This window comes from Leptonotus elevatus, chromosome 18, assembly GCF_054856555.1.
Source record: "Leptonotus elevatus isolate MCC_2025b chromosome 18, RoL_Lele_1.0, whole genome shotgun sequence".
Taxonomy (NCBI): domain Eukaryota; kingdom Metazoa; phylum Chordata; class Actinopteri; order Syngnathiformes; family Syngnathidae; genus Leptonotus; species Leptonotus elevatus.
In genome coordinates, this window is record NC_141256.1 from 17,388,769 (window position 1) to 17,407,043 (window position 18,275).

Consider the following 18,275-nt stretch of genomic DNA (forward strand, 5'->3'; position numbering starts at 1 on the left):
CTCGCGTCATATTCTTCACGACGTCCAAAAACACGCACGCACACACGCACGCACGCACACTGTGTGTATTTGTCATGAAGTCACCGGGAAGTGGTTGGGCTGAAAATATTGCCACTAGATGGTAGCAGAGCGTGCTCCATTTAATTGGCCCTTTCTTGGGGGGCAAAGCTGAATGATGACGTCAGGCTGGGTTGCGTCGGTATGCAAAACATGCAAATGATTCAACAAAAACAAAGTTCAACTGTGCCATTTAAAAGTAAAGGACACTAAAACCAATGCATACATTAAATAATATATAATACATGAAAATAAATGAACAAAGAAACATTTCTATTATACATACAAAAAATATTTTAAGTTTATACAAGTTTAGTTATTTTTTAGGAGTCCATACAATTTATCTTTAAGTCTGTACGATTAAAAAAAGGCAATACAATTAAATATATAGATGAAAATAAATAATCAACAATAATAATACAGCAGAATACAGATAAATAAATCAAAGAAAAAGGTCAAATTAAAACATACATTAAAAAAATGAAATACTTGATTTGATGCTCCATTTCAATTTATTGTAATGCAAGTCATCTCACATAACACGTTAACATTTGCAAAAAGAAAAAAGAAAAAAAAGGAATGCATCATCATGGCTTATAAAAGTCTTAAGGGGAAAATTCAACAGGAGTCGACTTGTGTGCAAATGTTGGCAAATGCAAGCTTGTGGTCGGGAAGGAACAGCAAACATCTCAAGTCACCAGATGTGTGTGTGTGCGTGCGTGCGTGCGTGCGTGCGTGCGTGCGTGCGTGCGTGCGTGCTGCCAGACATGAAGCAAGAGGAGGAGTCTTAAAAAATAAAGCAAGAAAGAGTGAAAGAGGCGTGTGTCTTGGGGGAGTTGCGAGTGTTTGGAGGGAGTTCCCAAAGTCTTCCGAGGCACAACGCGCTCGTCAATGAGAGAAGAAGGCAGGATGGGAGAACGGTGCTGCTGAGCGCCTCGGCAACATGGGCCTGCGTTGGCTTGGGTTGCTCACCGCGGTGGTCGCGTGCGTGAGCGTCCACTTCTACCTGGAGAGCGCTCGGCCCGCCGGCAGCCAAAAGGCACTTTGGAAGGCGGCGGGACGCACGATGAGGACGGACGAAGACTCGCCGAGGAAACATCAGCGCGCAAAGGTCAGCCGGTCACGCCGCGATCGTCTTCGCAACATTGCGCTGAGGCTCCACGTCGCGAGTGCGGCCGCTGCCATGCTTTCGATGCTTTCGATGCTTTCGATGCTTGCGCGCTTTGCACCTCGCTGCTGGCGACGCACCGTACACTATTTGGAGGAAAGTCGCATGCTGCTACACCAAAGTTGGGAATTTGCCTAACATATCGATTTCTAACAATGCATTTGTAAAAAATTTAAAAAGTACCTAAACCAAAGAAAATCTAAATATCAATCTTAATCCAAAATGAAAATGCATTCAACTGACCCCCCACTCCAAGTTTTGAACCGTGATGATAAGAGCAAAGATCCAAAGTCACTTTCAAGTGATGTCTTTTGTGCCGCTGAGCTGACTCACACCTGGCAGAGGATCAAACAAGGCGGCCGTCTAATCCCAAAGGTGTGACTGCTGGCACTTCTTAGCAACCTTTCACCTCCAGCGGGAGGAGCGGAGGCGGAGGCGGAGGGGGAGGCGGAGGGGGCACGCGCACTGGAGGGAACAGCCTGGAAGGAGGCAGGCGCGCCACACGCTCTTCGTCTTCATACAGGATTTGGATTCTTCAAGCAAAAATGGTCGAGAATATTCAGACGTCTTCGTTTCACACTCCAAACAAAGCTTGCTTGAGTGAGCTGCTAAAAAGGACGCCATCAACCTTCAAGTGCGACGCGACACGTCACATGACCAGACGCGACAAGAACAGGAACAAAAATGGAAGCTGCTCACAACACGTGCTCACGAACACGAAAGGCGGAAGTGCGCATGTGTTTCAAACACGTGCAAGAATCCAACACTTGACCAACATAGACACGATTTTTCCTTCCGCAGCCTTCGCCTTCATTTGGAAAGAGGCAACAATTGATTCATTGCTACTCATGTTGATCCCGGTTGAACAAAAGCCGCTCTGTTGCACGGCCAAAGGCAGAAAAAAGAAAAAAAAAAGTTCCCAAGAGAAGCTCGCTGGCTCAATTCTTCCTCTCACGCATCTCGTTTGGAAACATTCCAGCAAATTCCCCAAACCTCCTCCTGACGCGCATCACTGGCCTTGCAAACGCAAAGCGTCCGTGGCGGCCATCTTGGACACTCGCGGCCATAAAAACACCATTGACTTCTTTTTTATTCCTTCTCAAGTCCATTTGTAAGATCGGCAATTATGGAGCAATTTGCTCAAGTTGTGCCCAACTCCTCAAGATTTACACAGCGTGTACCGTATTACGAACAAAAGCTTTGTAAAAAAACAAAGTGGACGACAACTTTGAAAAAGCCTGGCAACATTTGAACCAATTTAAGAAACGTATTTTCTCATCTTGGTTAAATTGCACACATTTGTTGTTTGTGTGCACGTACACATGCACACCATCTAATGTGTGTGTTTTCCTCTCACCTGCTCCCATTGTTTTGACAGGCTGTCCCTTCTCTTGTTGAACGTAGCCCTCACGCGTTCACGCATTCCTCCGTGCGTCCGTCCGTGCGTCCGTGTCTTGTCTCCTTCACGCGTGACCTGGCGGCTCAGGCTGCCTCCTGTCACACACGTTCAAGTGAGTTGCAGCGTAAATCACCAGCGCGAGCGCAATGAAAAGTCAAGCAGAATCCCACCTCAGGACGCTTGAGATGGGACACCTCCCAAGCGTGTCCTGGCTGCTCCTGCAATTGGGGACGGGGACGGGGACGGGGACGGGTGCGGATCGTCTCGTCACGCAGCTGATTGGAAGTAGATTGTCCGGCTGGCGTGCAACTCGTTAACTTGTCCCAAGGAAGCATCAAGTGATGACGGCGTCTCGGACGACCGGACTCGCCATCCCTTCACTCGCTCCCTTACGAAACAATGCTTTCAACGGGTCGTGAAATCAAGTCCAAATGTTTGACGCCCGCCACCCGTCCTGTCCCGGAGGTTGTTTTCATGCGCGAGCGCGGCCTTCCCGTCACGCCTCGGCTGTCGGGCGCGCATCTGCCGACATGCTTCGTCAGGCCGCGCAGCAAAATAATTCCCCAAACATTCAGAAGTGTTCAGGTCGCGTGCTGACGTCGCTTTTAAAGTCCAGCGAGCCGAGACCTTCTCGGCTTTTGGCGTTGAAAGCGGGCGGCTGGTGTTGATGACTTGATGTCCAATTCCCATCGTGTGCGCACACAAACATTTGGAGTGAGTCAAGTTGGTTTGTTTTCAAAAAGGACATTTGAAAAGAAATAACGGGAACCAATCGGTGAGGGCGGGGACATTTGTTCGTATACGCGTTGTCCCGCGTGCACACGGGTGACGTGCGCACGTGCCGATATCTGATGCGTCGTCATGTTCCAACCTGCATCCAGCGCAACGACAGTCAAGCTTCTCCAGCCAACAAAGTCGGCAACGTGTTCACATATTGCGGCGTTCTTGAAGCAAGCGCGGGCCCCGCCGGCACGAACGCCAACTCCTGTCAGGCAGCGCGCATTTGTAAAAGAAAAAACAAACAAAAAGAAAGTGCGACGGCAGCATTTGAAGCGGCCGTCAATGCGAGATGAACTTGCGTCACCGTAAATCCAGGTAAGGACAAAAACAACAACGTCGCTTCCCTCAATCGCTTCAAACGCTTGGATTTCTTGAAGGCTGCCTTGTGGTCTGCTGTTGGCGTCGACTTGAAATCCTTGACGGCGCCGCTTGTGTGCAGGCGCGTCGCTGGCGCATCCGGATGCAGCCTTGGGCCGAGCAAAGTCCGTCTCTGGAGGAGGAAGCAAAACGCTTTCTTCACTACATCACAACGCCGCAAGTGAGTCAGACGACGACTTCAACTTCCGAGCCGACAACCTCCGAGTCCAAAACCTGCAATGTCAACTTTTCCTACTGACTGAGCGACGACCGTAATCTACCAACTGACAAAAGCAAGCAACCGACTAACCATCTATCCTCGCTACTACAGGTTATATTAATGCAACATTAAACCAAACATTTCATTTCAATGCTATTCCAACAGACTGCAACCCGTGGCTCACGGTTCCAAGCCTGAACTTTCAGATGAGTCTTTTTTTCAGTTTACTCACGAGTATTTTGTCAATTGGAGTCAACAAAACAAAAACCACAATAATTGACCTATAGATTTGTATCGGGATCAATCGGTATCGAATCAAATGGGCTTGGCAATTCACACCCCTACTTGCTACCTTTGGGAACGACTAACCCGAACCCGCTGACTGAGCAATTTCATCACATAGCAACTGACTGACGCAACAATCCGCGTTTGCGTCCAAAATGTGCTGGAGTGTTTGACATCCAGGATGCTACGACCTTGATGCGTGCAGGTGTCGTGCGCAAGTCCGCAGGTGGACCCGGATGGAGGTTGGGCTGTGTGTCTGGACCCGAAGTACAGCCTGACTCATCGCATGCAACGCAAGCAATGCCGCCTCTACTCCTTTGGGTGAGTCCATCCGCTCAAGTCAACATCCAATATCGTCAACTTTTGTATAAGGCGGCAGCCAGAATAGCAAGTTTTGAAAGCGGATCACAATACGGATCATTGACAACACGTAGGACGGAGATGAGATTAATAGTAAATAACAGCTTGTCAGATTGGCAACGGCATCATTCCAAGATTTGTTTTTTTAATGAGCCAGTTACAATAACGAGAGTGACAATATTTGCTTCCAGATGATCACAATAGCCATATTTACTCGTGCACAGAACTGATATTTGATACAGCATTATTATTAGACGAGTACGATTTGTTCATCATTTGATAGCAAAAAGAGACGACATCAGCATTTGGAACCGCCATATCAATATTTGGACACTCGCAATATCAATTTGATACGGTGCCGCATTTCCAGATTTTGTACTAATCTGTAACTTGAGCACTCAATGAAAACGTTGGCCCACTCCATGAATGATCAGCGCGTTCCGGCACGTGCACATATGTTGGCGACTAACAGCCGCACGTGGTGCACGTGGTGCACGTGGTGCACGTTTCAGCACGTCAGGCCGTTGCAGACCGACACATGCAGCTGTTCTCACATTTCCGCCCGGATTTGCTTCCCACGCAAGCCTCCTTTTTGTCAGTGAGGCTGCGTCCATCTTTTGCTCCAATTCTTCATGTGTTGAATTCATCTCGAGCAACTCGGATCAGATGCCAGCAGGACTCGGTGGCAAGAAATTTGCTCAAGATGGTGCAGTCCAAAAGTAGCGGCTTGACATTAGCCTGCCGCGCTCAAGTCGGCGGGCGGTTCGAGCTCTGGAGAAGAGCGCGCATATCAAAGTGAGCAGTGAGAGGCTGCTGAGCAGGTGTGCTGCAATCGAGTCTGGCAACGATGCAACAGGATTTGCTCAACGGCACTGGATTGCCTGCCGTTGACGTGACATCCCATTCGACAGACATTCGGCAAGCTTCGGACAAACCGTCTCTGCCAAGAATCTTCATCCGTCATCCTAAACAACAGTTCCGACATCCGGTCGGTGGGAGGGCTCCACTGAATTCAGGTCTTGCATGACCGCCATTCAGGCTGCGGTCTTTGCGTCTTTCAAAGTCCATTTTTCTCTCAGTTGAATTCCAATTCTGGCTCGGCAGGAGAAGCACCCAACCCTGTGAGCTCCACGGGACCGTGGGACGTCCCTTCAAGTCAACAGCGACTCAAGTGCCACTCGCTTTTTTATTCTCTTATTCAATGACACCCAAGCAAGCAGAAATTCTTATCGAAACAAGGCAGGGTGAGTAAAACTGTTCCGTCCTCTTTCCGACCTATATCATGCTTCCAAATCTATCCCAGCTCTCTCAAGAGTTCTCTTCTGCTCCCTTTTAGCCACCGAAAGCTGAAGTCTAGCAGCCAATGAAAATCTGCCTTGAAAGCAGATGTCAGCCTCACTCGGGCCTAACCAAGAAAACTTTGCGCTTGTCCTTGCTTGGATACCTTTCAGCCGTTCCGAGTTACTTTTGGAAGAAGTGATGAAAATTCAGACATTCTGACATGAAGCCTCGTGACGCAGGCGATCGGTCGCCGGTTCAACTTGTGATGAAGTGAAAACAAATGGCGTAGAAATCCAGTAGAAACATTCAGTCCACGTGTGGCAGTGTACTAAAAGGAAAGGCCTAACAGCAGGAAGACAAACGAGGCAACAGGCACGCACGTTGAGTCAGAGGTGGGCAAACTGGGTCCTCGCGTGCCGGAGTCCTGCAGGTTTTGGATGTTTCCAATCAACAGGATCATTATCAGGCGTGTTGGGAAAGAGAAACCTCCGAAACCTGCAGGACTCCGGCCCTCGAGGAACCGGTTTGCTCACCCTTTGTCGTCATGAAGAGAAGACGGACATCCCATACAAAAGCTCATCGCTGCACTTTACAGTCTCAAGCCACAAATAATTGCAGCGACGTCTGAGGTGTCGTTCGCGTCCGTCATGCTGCGCCGACGGCAAACCAGGTCTCCGTGAAATATTTAGTGGCACGAGAGCACACGGAGCGGCGTCTCCATTTCTCCTCCGATGCATCATTCATGCTCGCGCTTGAGGGATGCAATCTGGGGCCTCATCAGTAAAAGATGAGCGCGGCGGCCCCTTCCGCAATGACACAACACGGTCAAAGCACCAAGCGGCAGAAGGTGGAGACAGGAGCAGGAATATGGCCGGAAAAGACACAAGTGGAGTTTGGAAACCAAACAGACCAGATAAGCAAAGAAAGACTTAGACTGCACGTTTCAAAGCGGGAACCCGGATTTAGTTCAGTCCAACGCCCTTGAACCCGATCGGCCGCTGACTTGTTGTGTTTGGCTTCCAGATTGGGAGCTGATGAGCGCAAGATGGAAGCATCCCTGGCCGCTTCCGGATGCCAGGTCCACTGTTTCGATCCCAGTTTGAAGCAGCCGCACCAGCAGCACGGCCAGATGTGGCTTCACCGTCTATCGGTAGACTGGAGGGATTCGAACCCTGCTGCCCTTCCCCAGCGCCGCTACACCAAGAAACTGGCCACCATCCTCAATGACTTTGGCCACAGACAGGTAAGAGACGGACAAGTTGAGTGGGTCTCCATCGTTCAGTCACAGCGTCCCATACCAACTCCAGACCAATCGCAGCATGACGCAATTCCTCAGGAGTCTTCAAAAGATGTTTGTCGACATTATGGCACACTTGTTGTTACTTTCTCCAGATGAGAAATACTTCACACAACAGCGAGCGCTTGTCCACCTGACCAGATAGATGAAACCTCATCAATGAACTGGCCGGAAGCCCGGTTAGATGAGTGAATGAATCCAAAGAGGGCGTCAATGCAAGTAGATCTCGACTGGCCTCATGTCAGTTCACACCGAGACACAAAACACATCCCAAATTTGCACGGTCAGACCAGGGTACGGCAATTATTGTATACGATTAGTTATTCACAACACCTGCCTTCCCTTGTGTTGTGCTGCTTTCATTGTGGAAACCACTTGAACAGGGATCCCCCCCCCCCCCCTCAATGAATCCAGGTATCGATCGCTCGTATCAAACATTCAGAGTGAGGGAATAAAATCTCTTTCACAAAGAAGACAAATAAGGCTATAAAAGGTCAGATAATTAAGACATGTAGGCTTGGTGAAAAAAAACGAAAAAAAAACCCCAGATCTGAGCTGTGATTCCACGCAGGCCAAAAGGTGCTTTCTTGTCAGGCTGCCCCGGGACTCAATCCATCATCCAAACGACACAAGCGGCCAACATTTACAAGCGCTACAACAATCGCTAGCCTGACGGGTGAAATGTTTTTCCCGGGTGATTCTCAGTGTTGGATTAGCTAACGGTTTGTCGTCCCATTTCAGGTGGACATCCTGAAAGCAGACATGGAGAGTGCCGAGTGGAAGATTCTGGAGAATTTAATCCTGGAAGGAGTTCTGGACTCTGTGGGGCAACTGCTTTTGCAGGTTCACCTCCACTGGGCGGGTTTCGAGGTGGCGGGGGACGAGCCTTCCGTGGTCCGCTTTTGGTTCAGCTTGCTCAAGGAGCTGGAACACGCAAACTTTCGTCTCTTCCGCGCGCACAGCGACCCGGCGCAAGCGCGCGTCTTCCTGCACAAGAACGTCCTCAACGCCAGCAGTGCCTACACCTTGGCCTGGCTCAACACGCGCTGGCTGGACCGCCTCAAGCGGCTCGGCGAGAAGGACACGTGGACTGAAGATGCAAAGTAGTGGCAGAAGCAGGCCTCTCCGCTCACACGGACCTTTTTGCCAGCCTGCTCAATAACGCACAGCGACACAAACGACCGTCGGCAGGAAGTGGAATCTCAGCCGCGCCGTTCGCTACGGGTCGGCGTCCTCGTCGGTCCACCTCATGTACGTGACCCTGTGATTCATTCAAGCCCTCGGGCAACCCATGTTCCTGAGGTTAGGGTTAGTTCCCGGGGATAACTGCCAAGCGGCACGGAGTTTTGCCACTACGACTCCATCAGCGACACTTCCATCCTGCGGGAAGATGCAGAAAAACAAAACCACGTGTGCTCGAAAGAAGGAGAGCTTTGACAGTTGTGTCTTCAGCGAAATTGCCACAACAGTGTCTTGCACACACAAAGAACAAGCTTACAAAAGGAATAAAAACAATAAATGACAGCTTGTTCTGTTTTTTCAAATGAATAACGATCAAAGCCGATGGTGTGTACAATTGACGGGCAGTTTATTATTTCCACATAGCTGGCCATAAAATTGAGAATCAAAACATTTGCAAAATAGAAACTACACAGACTAATGCAAAATAAAACATCAAGACGTGCCAACGCGTGCCTGGTCAAGGTTGAACATGTGAAAGGTGTTTTTTGTTTTTGTACAACATCATCTTGAACTCGTGTGGATAAAAAAATAAGCTCCTACAATAAGACTGGATGCCAGTCCCGTGGCTTTCACTCGCAATTCTTCACCTTTCGGCCCAGATGGACAAAAACGGGAAATGAAAAGTCAAAAATGTCCCCGCGAGCCTAAACACGGCACTGTGATGAATAACATGAATGAAGCTGAAATATACGCGTGGCGGCCATTTTGCTACATGCTGTCGAGTTGCCAGGTAACGAATGTCACGATGGGTTCGGTCATGTGACATTTGCAAAATGGCCGCCCCATCAGACGGATGAAAAGGGTTTTGCGCTTCACTCATGTTTTCCCAAACACAAGATTCATCAGAATGTTGCCTTCAGACAAGTCGGCGGAAGAAATGTTTGCACTTGCCTTCCCCTTGACGCACACGCGGGCGGCCCTGCAGGCAAAGTTCTAATCCCAGAGCTTGATTTGGCCGTCCCAGCCGCAAGTGATGACCTTGGAGGTTTCGTGTGGATGCCACAGGGCGCTGATGCACACCTTGTCGTGAGCTTTGATCCTGTGGTACAGCTTGGTGGTCTTCCAGTCCCAAATGTTCAACTTCCCGTCGGCGTCGCCCGACACCACGTAGCTGCTCAAAGCAAAAAGGCGGACATTTAAACAGGCCTGTACTCGTTAAACACCTTATGAGAATATGCAAACAGGTGTGGTGGAGAGTACAAACGGACGGATTTTGGTTTTGCGGGTATCCATGAAGACTTGAATGACGGTTTTGCTCATCCACCAAATGCGCTAACAAGTCCACTTCAGGGCCTTGTTAGTGCATTTGGTGGATGAGCCAAACTCTTCATGAACTCAAAGGGTTTAAGATGATTACGCTTCTTCAACAAAAACAACATGACATCGTGTTTTTTCATCGACACATTTGGCTTGTCTCAATTCAAAACGTTGTCCACTCACCTCATGTCCGGGGAGAAGTCCACCTGGCAGGCGTAGCCGGCAACCATGTGGCCCTTGAAGATCTTCTTCTTGTTCAGTCGGAAGCGGTTTTGGGCGCCAAAGATCAGAATCTGATTGTCCATGGACTGGCACGCAAGCCACTTGCCTTGGGTTGGAGGGTGGGGCAGTGAAAAAGGTCAAATGATGACATTTCAAACCACACTCCGGCCAGCAAAGAATCGTAATTTGACACCTCCGCAGACAATTCTTCCGTGCATCTGGCCAAATTTTGTCGCTCAGGTTTGTCTTGGATTATCTTGTGGTAACTAAATTGTGATGACAAAGTCCTCACGAGACTTTTGAAGAAGGAAGCAGATTTTTCCAGGCATAATGCCGCTCATCCATCATCCGCCGCTGAAGCAAAGTGGAGATGACGGAGGCTAACACGGCGCTCGCTCTTCATGACATTTTGCTCATGATTAGCCACATCAATCGGATTGACCAGTGACACACAAATAAGACGTATCGTCAAACATGAAAGGACTCCTAAGAAACGTCGCGTTTGTGTCATCAGGCTGCTTTGAGCCGGGCGCCGTCAAACACACACGCAAGACGCAGCAGCCACCCGAGTGGACGGCGAGCCAATCACGTGCCTCATTCAGAAGGAAGAAAGACAAATATAAACGCAGCTGCAAAAGACGCATTTTAAAAATCATTCTCCTCAGCCCGACTTGCAGAACATTGCACAAATATGATCAGTCTGCTGTCTAGAGTCCAAATCCTCACGTAATCGAGCGCCCTAAAAAAGGTTATGATTGCCGAAAGTCGTCAAAAGACGGCAGCAAAGTTTGAAAGAAGACTCTCAACTCATTGCAACATTACTTCCTTGGCACCAAAAATCGCACAAGATGGTGCAGTCGACAACCCCCCCCCAATCCCCCAAAAAGTTGAGCTAGCGAATGCTTTAGCCCAAATATGTTGGACTTGACTCGATATAAACTGCCTGTCCAATCCTGCCACGGAACTTGAATGCGTTTTTCTTTTTTCCCCAGAAAGAAAAAAAATAGGAGGTGATTTAATTTGGTTTGGATCCCACAGCGGCTTCAACGCAATTCTGCTGGTCTCCGTTCACAAATCCAGCCCGCTAATAACACAAGATGCACTTCCGTCTTGACACTCACCGTTGGGAGAGAGCGTGACAGCCGGCATGGAATGCATGCTGGGCTCGGCGATGTACTTGAAGTCCACGGGGATGTCCCTGGAAACGACAACACAACTTCAGCACGTTAGCCCCGAAGCCAAGACTGGGGGGGGCTGCTAGGACACACAGATAGCATCTCGACAGTAAAATCGAGATGAAAAAAGCCCGGGTCCAAGTGGGACCATGCAAAATGAGAAGCTTCTGGCGAGTTTTGCCTCATGCTGTCGCGGAGCTCGTTTCGCAACAGCCGAGCGGCGGCTGGCATCTGTGGGAAAAGGGGGCACTGCGAACACCAACTGGCCTGCCCCAACCAACATTCGGTGGCTGGGGGAATCTTTTTCAACTCTGGCATGGAGGTCGTGAAGAAGTCAAAAGTGCCGTTGGATTTACTGACCACTCCCAAACGCGAAGACTCTTGTCGTCCGACGTGCTGACAAAGCGCCGATTCTCATCCACAAAGGTGATGGTGTTGACGGCGCCCAGGTGACGGTCGTACTCCTGAACCACCTCGCCCGTCCTGATGTCCCACTGACAAGCAGAAAAGCGCAATAACGTCGTCAACACATCAAACCAGCATTGGTAGCTTTGGAAAAAACAATGTAGCCGCAAAATGAAATATTGCACAAAGAAATCATCAAGTGGAATTCTGAAGAAATGCGAATGGCTTTCCATGTTGGGAAAACACAAGACTTGATTCGGCAAATGCAACTCGATGACATTTTTTTGACCCAAAAAGAAAAGATTTCAGAGGCGTCATTTACCTGGACGATCTTCTTATCCGACATGCCGGCCACCAAAAGATTCTGCTTTTCTTGGTCGGGGTTGAACTTGACGCAATAAGGAACCTTCCGGTTGGTGAATCGAGAGATGCACTTGCCTGCGGAGGCAAACGCAGATTGGCTGACATCAGCAATTGCGGCAGTGTTATGACAAGCTTGCGCCAACAAGCTCTTTTCTGCCCTCTGCTGGAGAGGAGCTCCACAACAACGCAAACAATTCAACGGTTTCATTTCATGTTATTTTTTGAAATGGGACACTGCACAACAAATGTGTTGCACAGACCAAAAATAGCTGAAAGCTCATTTTCATCTGCACTCCCATTTGATACGTAATGCTTAATTGATTGCGACTCCTTCAGGTGTACGCCTCCGCGGCCCTCGGATCGACTGCTATTCTGGATCGAGCTAAAATACACATTTAGTAACATGACGCATTTCCTTCATTCTCTTGGGTGCACAATCGACACGATCAAAATGGGAACAATGCAAAGTGAATTTGTCTGCCCTTCAAACAATAGCAAGTGTAGAAATGGTGCAAATGCATTGACAGCACGTGCGTCAAAGTGTTGTGCTGGCATAGCGACCTGTCTCCGAGTCCCAGAGTTTGATGTAGCGGTCGTAGGCGGCGCTGAGGAACTGATTGCCGCTGTTGTTGAAGCAAATGTCTCGCACCGCTTTGCTGTGGCCTAGAAAAAAGAAAAACATGAATGTAGCCAAGAATCACGCAGGAAAGAAAGAAAGCGCCCCCCCCAGCCCCCTCGTCTCATTAGTGCGTCTCCCCAACCGCCTGCCTTTGATAGGACATTTATTGGACGCACGCCAAATGTGGGCTAATGACAGAGCTTTGGGAGCAAAAGCGAGCGTGCTGTTGTCCACTTGGGGGGGGGGGGGGGGGGGGGCTTAAATTGAAATCAAGTGGATTTATTCCACCAAGCACTAAACTCAAGCGGGTACACGATCCAATGTTGAAGCCAACTGTTATCAAACATGATATTGTCATTGAAGTGTCATTAGTTGCGGGAAAACACACTCACAACAAGCAGACTTTTGCCATGAATGTGACATGTAACATCAAGCAGAAATAAAAATACAAGCGCGTGTGTGTGAGCCTCGTCACCCGCCCGCCCCAAGTCATCAATAATGCATCTTGTTCTGTGAGCAGGCGGACAAGCACAAGTGTGCAGAAAAAACAAACACAAAATGTTGCCATCCTGACATCTCGCAAAATGAACCAAGGTCCCACGGCACCCGCCATCCCCCCACTGACCCCATTTCTCCTGAGAAAAACACTAAACTAACATTCCTCCCAGTGTCTTGAGTGCTCTTGTACCAGTGAGGCTTATAGCATCGTTTGGGAATTTCCTTTTGAAATGTCAAAAGCTGTTGGACTGCAGTTGCTGATTTGATGTTGGTGGCCGACCTCAGCAGTTCAAAGGAAGCTTCAAAATCCATTTGCAATGATTAGGATTTACTTACCAATAAATGTGCGGATACATCTCCTCTCGTTGTACACCTCCCACAACTGCAGATAGACAAGATGAAATGAAAAAGAAGCCATTTGCCTTTGCGCGTGTGCGTTGCTACTTACCTTAATCTTACAATCCATGGAGCTGGAAAGCAGGAGATGCCCGGAAAGTGGAAACAATCGGATGGCGCTGACGCCCTGCGGGTGGGCGGGCAGACGGACAGACGGACAGACGGGATGTTAGTGTCCAAGGCGAGTGAGTCCGGCACAATTTCGGCTGCCGAAGCTAACGAGGTTGGCTTTGCATTTGAAAGCTGCCAGCGTCCTCCACCAACCTTGGTGTGGCCGGACCAAACGTGGATTTGCTTCTTGGGCAGGTAGCACTTGTCTGGTGCCTCGCTCGAACGCAGGTTGACGCCCACGTCCTGGGGGATGTGCAGGTACGACCTGCCCTGGTAGTCAAGCATGTCTTTAACTGATGGAAAGAAGAAGAAGAAAACAGGTGAGAAGGTCCACAAACGAGCTTTACAAAATATCCTTGCAAGAGCAAAGTCACACGTGACGCAGGCTAACTTGCTCAATGTTCTCATGAAGGTCGTCAGAATTTGATTTCATTTTCAAGTCTATATTGTGTGACTTTTGACTCCTGCAACACAATTGCATGAAAAATGGAAAGGTACCATGAAGGATTGTCTTCTCTTCTGCCGGAGCTTCCTCTTCATTCCTCCCCCGTTTTTGCCTTTTGGCAGTGATCTCATCCAGTTCCTTCTTCTCCTCCTGAAAGGTGATCAGATATGAGTCATACATATATATATATATTTTTTTTTACAATGCAAATAAACATAAGCCAGAAACGAGGTGCTTCACCTCAGTGGGTTTGGCCACCGATTTCTCGTCGACGTATTTGGCCCACGGTCCCAGGTAGTTGTCGATATCTCCCGCGTCACCGCCTTTGACCTTTTTGCGCTTGTCCGGCCTCTTGTAAGTGCTCTCAAACACGGTCAAACCTGGAGGACCACAAACGAAGCTCACAAGTTAGGACACTTCAAGTTCAAATTCATTTGTGTCCCCGTAGGGCAGTTATTGTTACAGCAAGCAGTGAACAACATTTAAGACGTACGAAACATAAAAAACGAAAAGCGCAACAGTTTTGAGAAAATATAGCGTATGCTGGCACAACAATCAACTCCGTCCAAAGCAACGCCATACATGACGGGAAAAAGTGCAATCAGCGCAGACAGAAATGTCGGTATAAATAACATACTCGTACCAAATCAAGCGATTCGATAAAAACAATCGGGTACGACTCCTCTCCCGTCCGGAGATCAAGAGAGAAATAGCTGAAGGGACAAAAGGAATTCTTGTACCCGTTGCTTTTAATCCTCGGAAATTCTAACCGAGATCCAGACGGCAGCATCTCAAACTCAAAATGTAAAGGATGGGAGTCATCCAAAAGAAATTGGCTTTCCTCAATACATGCCTGTTGAACAAATCTGTAAGTGAGCTTTGAGGAACTCGCAGTATTTTACTGCTTGTATTATTTATTCTGCTCGGCGCATTTTTGATTTGGTGTTAAGGTTGCCAAACCAGCAGAGGAGAGAGAAAGTCAACACAGATCCAACGTATGGTTTATAAAATCAAATCATCAAGGACTTATCGATGTGGGACTTGGACAGTTTCTTCAGACAGGACAGTCATTGCAGGCCCTTTTTTTGAAGGTTGTCTGAGTGGCAAGTAAAATTTTGCTCATTGCCTAAGATTGTCCCAAGAAATGTAAAGCTCTCAACAGTGTCTAGCGTCTGGCCTTTAATAATGGTTTGTTTTTTGGAGTTTCTGTCTGAAATCAATGCATATTTTTTTCGTTTTTTTGGTACATTTAATTGCAGGAAGAACTTATCGCACCAATCCACAAAATCATCAACCACAGAGCCATGGGAATCCTCATTGTCCTCAAGGAGACTGACTATTACAGAATCGTCTGCAAATGTCAGCATGAATCTGTTCTCATGCCCACTACGGCAATCGTCAGTGTAAAGAATGGAGAGGAAAGGACACCGCCCTGTGGTAGATGACAGCTCCACCGACATGCATCCATTCACCTTCACTCTCTGCGTTCTGGCAGTTAAAAAAAAAAATAATCAAGAATCCAGCCTACAGTGTTGAAATTGTTAAGAAGTTTATCGATTAAAATGTGGGGCTGGATAGACGAAAAATCTGCAAATAGCAACTTTGGATGCTTTTTCTTGCCTTCAAGATGTTTTAAGACGTCCTCAACCCCCCGACCAGCCCTATAGGTGAACTCTAAGGGGTCAAGTAGATGTTCAATCTTTGCAAGAAGATCTGTCTTTATCAGTTTTTCCAAAGACTTCATAACAACAAGTCTGAAGTCATTAAAAACGTTGCGGTGATTCATTTTAGGCCACGGTATCACCGTGGACTACTTCCAGCACCGAGGCATCCTCTGCTGGTCAAAAGAGAGCCGGGAAATGTAATAAAAAATAGATGCGAGAACAAATGACCGTATTTTCACAACTATAAGGCGCACTTTAAAGTCTTAAATGTTCTCAAATCTGACCGACTGTGTGGGAGGACTTCCCGCGACATATTGCTTACTTACATACAAGAAAGGCGGACCTGACTTAGGGCTGGGCGATATAAACGGTGTATTCAATATAAATTATACATTTTGCCGAAGGGAGAGATTTTGCCTCTATCGTCTTACCGCGGTAGCGCATGTTGGTAACAACATCGCATTAGAGCTGACCCGACTAGCGTGAATACGTCGGCGCGCACAACTTTACGTTGACGTCGAATGTCCCGTGCACGTGACACGTGCATACTGTCAGTTGAAAAACAAGTGCGCATAGCCGAAAAGAACAGCAGAAATTGGATGCGACATCTGTTTACTGAGGAATTCGTAGACAAGCGAACGGCAGTATGCATGACAGTACGCGGCGCCAACGCGGTGAGAGAAACCTCATTTCTAAATAAACCTCACATTACCAAGTAGTATGAGATCAATGCATTGTAGCGCTTTTTTTGCCCTTTGCCTCGGTGGAAACGTCCGACGGGTAGCGCGCTGACCTACCTTGATTTTTCTCAGCCTCGTCCACCGCACCGATGTAACTACTGCCAGTTACTTGGTTTGTGTCCACAGACGGGTCGAGCGCGTAGCCTGCTCAGAGACGGGAGGAAACGTTCAAAACAAGAAATGCAGCCAAAATGGACATTAAACAGGCCTGCGATGGAGAGTTTACCTAGCGACGAAAAGGTCCGCCTCTGCTGTTCAAACATGAAGTCGTTGACGTGAGCGGGTTCGGCGTAGCCAGATAACATGTTCCGCGGGGCGGCCATCTGTTCGGTTTTGAACGGGTTTTCCGGTCCAAACTAAGAGGGAAGAACACATTGATCGCTCTTTTGGAAAGTTCCATCCTTTCGACCCATTTATCAGTCGGGGTCAAAGAATAACAAATCTAACAAAATAACTCAAAACACGTTTGGTAACAAACAAAAATAAAAACGATAAGGCGGGAGGAAGAAAAACAAAAAACTGAAACTACATTTGACTTGTCACTTGAATGTCAAGGTTTCAACTGCAAATGATCAGCTTCAATGCTCTTATCAGTGATTTTTTTCCCCTTCTTTCTACTGATCACTTCGGTCATGAAAATGGTGCCATCAAATTCATTTCATCCGTCATCTCCACGAACCACCATTAGCCACAAAGAACAAACAGCATTGCACACACGGTATACAAATGCAGCACTATAGTAGCATGCGATGCTTCTAAAAGCGCTTACCTCTGGTGCAAACATGGTTTCATATCTTGGGTTATAGGTGACTTCTTTCAAGGAAGGGTCAAGATGTACGCCGGTCTCAACAGATTCCTGATATGAGGATCAAATAAGTAAAAACGTCATCGTGTCCAGAGAATGTGTTGCAATGTTTCAAGTATTTCTTCAAACAACTTCCATTATGCATTAAAAACAAATAGGAGTGTGTTTACAAAACTTTCCTGACGCGTAGAGCGGCTATTTTTCAAAATTGTGACTAATGAGTTTAAGATACATACAACATGAGCAGAAATATGTTCATACGGTTTTAAATATATCAAGAATGGTACCCAGTGGAACATTTGCAAAGATATGGTCCACTTTTAAATGTTGCATTTTATTTTTTGAAGGGGGGAAAACTAAACTAAACTAATAGACAAACTTTTGAAGACACTGTCGTTGGATTTTTCTCAACACGAAGGTGGGAAAACGATTACATTTGGCATCATATTTTTTTGTGTAGTAAAGAATGGGGTATTTTATGTTCTACAATCTACATTTAGACAGTGTCACGTAACGATTTTAGCTCATAGTTTGTCAATCTCGCACCTTTTCGCCCCAAGCACAACGATAACGTTTGAAAGTATTCTATGTAAATACACGTGAGTATGCGTTTACACAAATCACTTAAATCGCTAGAGAATAATCATCGATATGCTCGCTTATAGTTAGCAAACGATAGCTAAATAGCTTCGCTAGCTTACCTTGACGGCAACTTCGGGAGCCGAATTAAGAAGCGCTAAGGCCATAGTCGGAACGGACTGTAAAGGTTGAAGGTGTGCCGTTGCGTCCGGATCTGGAGCGTCCGACTTTTCGGGACTGGTGCTGGATTGTGACTCATTTTCCGAATCAGAATCGCTGCCGTATGAAACGAGGGAAGACACGGCGGCGGACATCTTGGATGTTGTGCTTTCGCCGGAAGTGCGAAATCTTCACTTCCGACATAGTATTATAGTTTTGTTATTGTGTAAAACCTCGTATAAAACAGTGGTATTTGGCATTACTTTAAAACTGTACAACAGCCGACCAAAAATAAAAAGTAATTAATAAACAATATAAGATATTTTTTTGGTACTATGACAAAAGACCAAAAAAACTAACAAACACGATACCCTTGTTTTTATATATATTT

The 18,275-nt window shown here is 47.4% G+C and overlaps 2 protein-coding genes across 2 annotated transcripts; one reads left to right on the forward strand and one right to left on the reverse strand.

Annotated features, from left to right (window-relative positions):
• The first annotated feature begins 901 nt into the window (after positions 1 to 901).
• On the forward strand, positions 902 to 8,728 carry mettl24 (methyltransferase like 24). Its single transcript, XM_086060534.1, has 5 exons — positions 902 to 1,168; positions 3,844 to 3,942; positions 4,472 to 4,587; positions 6,931 to 7,150; positions 7,946 to 8,728. The coding sequence occupies exons 1-5, from the start codon at positions 1,001 to 1,003 to the stop codon at positions 8,309 to 8,311; spliced, it is 969 nt and encodes a 322-aa protein (XP_085916660.1). The 5' UTR covers positions 902 to 1,000; the 3' UTR covers positions 8,312 to 8,728.
• Positions 8,729 to 8,770: 42 nt separating this feature from the next.
• Positions 8,771 to 18,177, reverse strand: cdc40 (cell division cycle 40 homolog (S. cerevisiae)). The gene is made up of 15 exons (XM_086060529.1): positions 17,848 to 18,177; positions 17,111 to 17,197; positions 16,568 to 16,697; positions 16,399 to 16,485; positions 14,178 to 14,317; positions 13,991 to 14,087; positions 13,646 to 13,785; positions 13,434 to 13,508; positions 13,322 to 13,367; positions 12,430 to 12,531; positions 11,828 to 11,943; positions 11,461 to 11,594; positions 11,047 to 11,123; positions 9,887 to 10,031; positions 8,771 to 9,557 (listed from the first exon to the last, which is right to left on the reverse strand). Exons 1-15 carry the CDS (start codon positions 18,037 to 18,039, stop codon positions 9,380 to 9,382), a joined length of 1,746 nt encoding a protein of 581 aa, XP_085916655.1. The 5' UTR covers positions 18,040 to 18,177; the 3' UTR covers positions 8,771 to 9,379.
• Positions 18,178 to 18,275: the final 98 nt, after the last annotated feature.